The sequence below is a fragment of the Hibiscus syriacus genome, unplaced genomic scaffold (genome assembly GCF_006381635.1).
Source record: "Hibiscus syriacus cultivar Baekdansim isolate YM2019G1 unplaced genomic scaffold, ASM638163v2 tig00112249_pilon, whole genome shotgun sequence".
In the NCBI taxonomy this organism is placed as follows: Eukaryota; Viridiplantae; Streptophyta; class Magnoliopsida; order Malvales; family Malvaceae; genus Hibiscus; species Hibiscus syriacus.
Window position 1 is genome coordinate 1,044,206 of NW_024063281.1, and position 6,389 is coordinate 1,050,594.

Here is a 6,389-nt window from a genome sequence, read left to right on the forward strand (position 1 = left end):
ATTTTAGTTAAATTGTCAATTTTTATTTATATAACTTTTAATATTACTTCATTGATTTAAGTAATTAAATAATTAATTTTCACTTCAATCGATTTAATTAGCTAGTTTAATCTGATCACGACATCCATGACTTGACAATGAAAGCTCATACCCTGCTGCATACTTGGTGCTCGATCCCGATACTTCAAGTGATAACAATAAATCTCTTGATCATTGAGAACACTTAATTCATGCTATATATATTTTTTACCTATATAAGGAAGAGTTATCTAATTTTTCAAGATCGAATCGAATATTTTTTTATCCTAAATATAATTTTGATATGTTCTAATCATATATTCTAAAAATTTTGAATCGACCCAATTCAAATAAATTCTTCTTTTTGGAAAAATTAATTCTATAAAATTAAATTAAAATCCATTGTATCAAGATCCCATGCCCATCCCCACCTATAGGCTACAATACTATACATGAAGAGACAACAAAGGACGAGAGAAAAATAAAATTAAAATAATTTACATGCAATAAGCCAATAAGTAAATAAATAAAATCCTCTAGGGGACAAACCCAAAGTAACAAGGGTACATTCGACTGTGACACATCCACCCATAGGACCCCCCCACCAAGACCAACTTTATTTCCCCCCATTATTATGCTCTTAATAAAGTAATTATTATTTTATTCTCATCTAGGGTTTCCTCTTTCTCAAGACATGCATGGCCACTAATATCTTTCTCGGGCAACGTAATAATTTAATATTAACCTTAGTTATAATGTATAATTACAATGTATAATTATATATATATATCATTTGTGAACAAAGAGACATAATCCAAGGGATGAACATGGATAAGATTAGGTTGGAATTTTTACCAACTTGACCTAATTTAAAAAATATATACTCTTCATCTGAAATTTGGCTTGAATCGAGTTTAAGGTGATTTTACTTGGTTCAAAATTTAACTCATTTTTTGAGCGACATAAATATATTTATAAAAAATTCTTAATTGTATTCAATAGTACAGAAATCTAAATAAAAAATAATAATATATAAAGAGTGTTATTGTAATCATATATATATATATAAAGTATAATTACATTATTTTTTGGATCGAATATTTTTATCTTAAACCCGAACTCAACCCAAACTTATTCTCTAAAAAAAATGACCCGAACTCAATTTTTTTAAACAATGTGACCCAATAGGGTCGGATCAGTACCCATAAAGTTCAAGTCATATGCCCATCCCTACATAATTTGTTCAATTCGTGTAATTTTTTTTAACTTTATATCTTTTTAGGATTATTTAATGAATGAAAATATATCGATAAAAATATAAATAGGAAACGAAAGATATTCGGTGGAAAAAATAGTCTTAATTGTTTATTTTTACTCATAAAAAGATCCTAAAATGATGTAAAACTAAAAATTATACCTTAGATGGTATAAATAAATCATAATCTCTAAAAAAAATGATAAACACTATCTATACATCAAATATTAATATTTCTTAGTACCCATTAAACCCTACCAAAAATTAATCAAACAAGAAGAGGAGTGGGATGAGAGAGAATCAAACATAAATAAACAAACATGGCCTTGAGCTTTCCTTTAATTTTTATCTTTTTCTTTTTCTCTCTGCAACTCTGGCTTGGTTTTTGATGTGATTCTCCACCATATGACCAAGAACCCTTTACAAAAAGATTGAAAGCTTAAGCTCAATAAACGCCATGGTTTTCTCTTCTGTTCCAGTCTATCTAGACCCCCCCAATTGGCACCAGGTAAATATTTTCTTTTCTTTTCTTTTCCAAACCCAGATTTTCTTTTCTTTTCTCGCCTAGCTTCTTCTCCAATAAAGATATATGTAATATTCTTACCCTTTTCTGATCTTCACTTGAATATACCATTTTCTTTATGTATTAATCATTTCTTTAAAATTGTTGTGATTTTTTTTTTGCAGCCACAAACTCATCAGGAAGCTGGAGTTATCACTGGCAAAAGTCATCATAATTCTCAGCTTCCACTACCACCACCAGCAGCAACGGTGGGTGTTGACGGTGGTGGAGGCGGTATTAAGCCTGGTTCGATGGCTGAACGAGCCAGGCTAGCTAAAATACCGCAGCCGGAGTCGGCTCTGAAGTGCCCTCGTTGTGAATCGACGAACACTAAGTTTTGTTATTTCAACAATTACAGCCTTTCTCAGCCTCGTCACTTTTGTAAGACCTGTAGAAGATACTGGACTCGTGGCGGCTCTTTAAGGAATGTTCCCGTCGGAGGCGGATATCATCGAAACAAAAGAAGCAAAGGAAGTAATAGATCAAAGTCTCCGTCGGTAGTATCCGAATGTCAAACCGGTTCGACGTCGTCTTCAGGTACACTTGCTTCCAATGGTTGCACTGATATTTTAGGCCACATGAACCTAGCAGCACCGCAATTGCTGCCTTTACACCATCTCGTCGACTACGATTCCGGGGATATCGGGCTGAATTTCGGCACAATTCAGCCCGAGGTGACACCGGCAGGCGGTGGAACGAGTGGTACTAACATGGATTTTCAAGGCTCAATTGGATTAGTGGAACAGTGGAGATCACTGCAACAAGTTCAACAATTCCCATTCTTGACCAGCTTGGAGCAGCATCAAAATGGATTATATCCGTTTCAAAGCGAAGGCCTTGAACCACCACCGTTCGGTCACTATCCGCTCCGGTCGAAGCCATCGGAGAATGCTGTTACTCAGCTTGCAGCTGTTAAAATGGAAGACGCTCAAGGATTGAATTTATCAAGGAATTTCTTGGGAATTTCAGGCAATGATCATCAATATTGGGGTGGCAACTCATGGACTGATCTTTCTGGTCATTTCTCTTCCCCTCCATACATACATACACACATACATACATTCATATATATACATGCATACCTGTATAATCCTCCCTCAAAACCCAATTTAATGTTTTTTTTTGTGTTAAATTACTTACAGGTTTCATCAAGGAGAAATCAAGTCATATGCATAGATAAGAAGTTTCCAATCAAGAAACAACTCTAACTTTTGCTGGTGTTGTTCATTTTTAATCTTGTGTTTTCTATATATTATTGTGCTCTAAGAAATTAAGTAGGTTTTTAATTATTACTATGTAATATATATTCATGGAGTCAGAGAAAGAGAGAGAGAGTTTGGGTATTGACTTGAAGAAATGAAAATAGATAAGTGAAAATAAACTATTTCGATTAACAACATGAAATGAGAAGATATTCATTAGAAAAAATACAATGAGATAATCTCATCCGTCTATTTTTACTCATTTAACAATCTTAAGATATAAAAAATTCACGTTAGATATAGATATATTATATATATATTTATATAAATTCAGCAGCAAAGAAGACCAGTCAGTCGAGTTAAGCACCACTTTCTAGCATAGCTGAAAGTGAGCTTCAATCCCTTTCATGAAATGAGACAATATTTTTTTATCAAAAAAATAGAAAAAAGAAATTGCCATTTTCCATTTTCGGGTCTCTCGTTTTCGATCGTATCGTATTTATCATGATTGCGGCGGTCAAAACGATAGAAAAATATAGAGTGAAGGGAGCTTCGGTCTTTGAAGATAAAGTGATGGAATTCATTTACTGCTGCTGTAGGGATCACTGATGAGCAGAATCTCAGTCTTCTCTTTAATCAAGTTTGAGGGCAAATTTCAAATTCCTAAGATGTTGCTTTGTCTCACGTTTTTTAGGGTTTTTTTTACCTAAGGTTAGTTATTTTCACCCTCACAAGAACCCTAAAGTAATACTAAATAATTATTTTGTCTTCAATGCATTTAATTCTTTGTCATTTCCATATTACCATTTTGAAAAAAATACAATTATAAATAATTTTTAAAACTACTTATAATTATAAATATAAAATGTAGGGTAAAGTGAGAGTTAAAAAAAAAAAGAAACGCCAAAATTCAAGTCAAAACCATGAAGATATACAATTTTGTCAGCAATTTTTTTAACGTAAGATTTAGGGTTTTTTTTGTTCGATTTAAGATGATATTCGAATTTTCTTGGCCAATTTGATACTCATGATTTTTTTCTCTAACTTATACTTGAACTTATCTTTTTGGTTCAAACCTATACTTAAATTTAGTTTTTGGTTCACTTTTCGATACGATCTCATTCTAAACGCTAAACCCTTAAACCTAAACCCTAAACCTTAAATCCTATAAAACGAAGACAACACAATTAGAAAATTTCATGTTATTATTAGTAAAAGAAGTTCGAATATTTTCTGTTTCAACACAATTAGAAAAATATCTATAATAATTATTATATTTATAATAAAATGTCTATATTTTATAATTTTTCAAAATCAATAAAATTTATCTGAGCAAAATATTAATGCATGGTGTGTATATATTTTGTTCCAAGAATGTCCGAATCTTTTGATGCCATTGATAGTTAAATATTTGAAAATTACACGTTTTTATTTTGGGGGTGTTTCTTAGTAATAGCATAAGAGAATGGGATCTGAGCTTTTGCAATCTGCTTTTACAATAACCAAGGCTGCTTACTAACATGGAATAAAGTCGTCTATACAAAAAAGCAACTCTGTCTCACTATCTTTCAAGATTAAATCGAGTTTAATTCGATCGATATTAATGTTTTATTTTAATAGTTTTGAGTGATTATAAGATAATACATCTTCATAATCATTTTTAATCATTGACAATGTACACACATCCTACAGATGTATCTGTTTGAACCCGAGACCTTTAATAAAAACAATACTTCTTTTTACTATTAAAACCGCTCGATGGATTCTCTCAGTGTGCATGTATGCAGTGTATGTATAGGCGTGATAGGTTCTCCATGTTTCCGATGGCAGCTTTCACTTTTGATTACGTTTTTTTTTTCTTTTGCTTGCTTTGCTTTGCTATGAGATTCTCATTTGTGTTTGGGGTTCAGTCCCTCACGTTCTTCCACATGTGTTCAATCATGCAACTTATTCTAGATTCTTTCTCATCATTTCTACAATATCACATGTCCCTATTCTAAATTAGTTCTTAAACTTTTGAATATTACCATTTCATCCTCAAATTATGATCTTAATTCTAAATTAGTCCTTAAACTTTTAAATATTCCAATTTCATCCTTAAACTATGGCCCTTATTCTAAATTAGTCCCTAAACTTTTAAACCTTCCGATTTCATTCCCAAATTCATCCAAATATGTAATTAATTTTAATCATAATTTAACTTAAACTTCATTTTTTAAAAAGTATAGTAACACAACTTGACCTACGATTTTATTAACATGGAATGTGGTTAGTATATACATATAATTTGGGATGATATTGAAATGTTAAAAATGTTTGGGGACCAATTTAGAATGAAGGATATAATTTGTGGATGAAACTAAAATGTTCAAAAATTGATTTAGGACTAATTTAGAATGTAGTCATAGTTTAGGGATAAAATTGGAACATTTAGAAGTTTAAGGACCAATTTAGAATGAGAGCCATAGTTTGATGATGCATGATGCAATTAACTATTTTATTAGGGTAAATTATAAATTTCAGCACTGAACTTTACCCTTTCTCCTATTTTGCTCACTAAACTTTAAAAGGTTTCAATTTATCTACTGAACTTAATACATTGGGTTTTTTTGTTACTGAACTTTACTCTCTCTCCTATTTTGGTTACTCCACCGTTAAATACTTAACGACATTAAAAATGATGTTGTTTAATTTTTTTTTTACCAAAACGGTGTCATTTTGCATCTATACAATAACCCATTTTAACGTGTTAACTATTTAACGGTTGAATAACAAAAAAACCCAATGTATTAAGTTCAGTGAGGAAGTTGAAAAGATTTAAAGCACAGTGAGTGAAATAGGGGAGATAGTAAAGTTCAATTACAAAATTTATAATTTACTCTTTTTATTATTATATCTTGGTATTTGTTCAAATCAAGTAATATTCACAAAGTGGCAGTTAATTAAGTTTCTTAAAGCACTCTAGATTTGATTCCACCTACATATATTCTACATGCAATCAATCAAGTTTGTAAATGTTTATTTGCAAACGCTTTTGTTGAAGTCAAGATAATAATTACAAAAGAAAATGCCATAAAGAAGTAATCATACTTAAAATAGAACTGTTTAGTTTTGACTAAAATAGTTAAAATCCAATATTTATTTTTTATATTTTTCACATTGATTTTATGATTTATGTTTAAAATTATCCCTCTAAATAATATTTCTTATTTGGTCGGTAGAATGTGGTATGGACTTCTTCAACATTTTTACTTGAATTCAATAATGAATTCTTAGATAATATTTTGAAATTAATATGTATTATAATTAAATTAAATTATTATTAAATAAATAATTCTAGTTAAATAACGTA

The 6,389-nt window shown here is 30.6% G+C and overlaps 1 protein-coding gene across 1 annotated transcript; it reads left to right on the forward strand.

The window, feature by feature from the left end:
• The first annotated feature begins 1,587 nt into the window (after positions 1 to 1,587).
• On the forward strand, positions 1,588 to 3,164 carry LOC120176472 (dof zinc finger protein DOF3.6-like). Its single transcript, XM_039182900.1, has 3 exons — positions 1,588 to 1,781; positions 1,961 to 2,852; positions 2,978 to 3,164. Exons 1-3 carry the CDS (start codon positions 1,731 to 1,733, stop codon positions 3,013 to 3,015), a joined length of 981 nt encoding a protein of 326 aa, XP_039038831.1. The 5' UTR covers positions 1,588 to 1,730; the 3' UTR covers positions 3,016 to 3,164.
• Positions 3,165 to 6,389: the final 3,225 nt, after the last annotated feature.

Coding starts and splice junctions, on each gene's coding strand:
- LOC120176472 (XM_039182900.1), top strand. CDS start 1,731: ATGGTTTTCTCTTCTGTTCCAGTCTATCTAGACCCCCCCAATTGGCAC. Junction 1,782..1,960: donor ACCCCCCCAATTGGCACCAG/GTAAATATTTTC, acceptor TTTTTTTTGCAG/CCACAAACTCATCAGGAAGC. Junction 2,853..2,977: donor CTCATGGACTGATCTTTCTG/GTCATTTCTCTT, acceptor AATTACTTACAG/GTTTCATCAAGGAGAAATCA.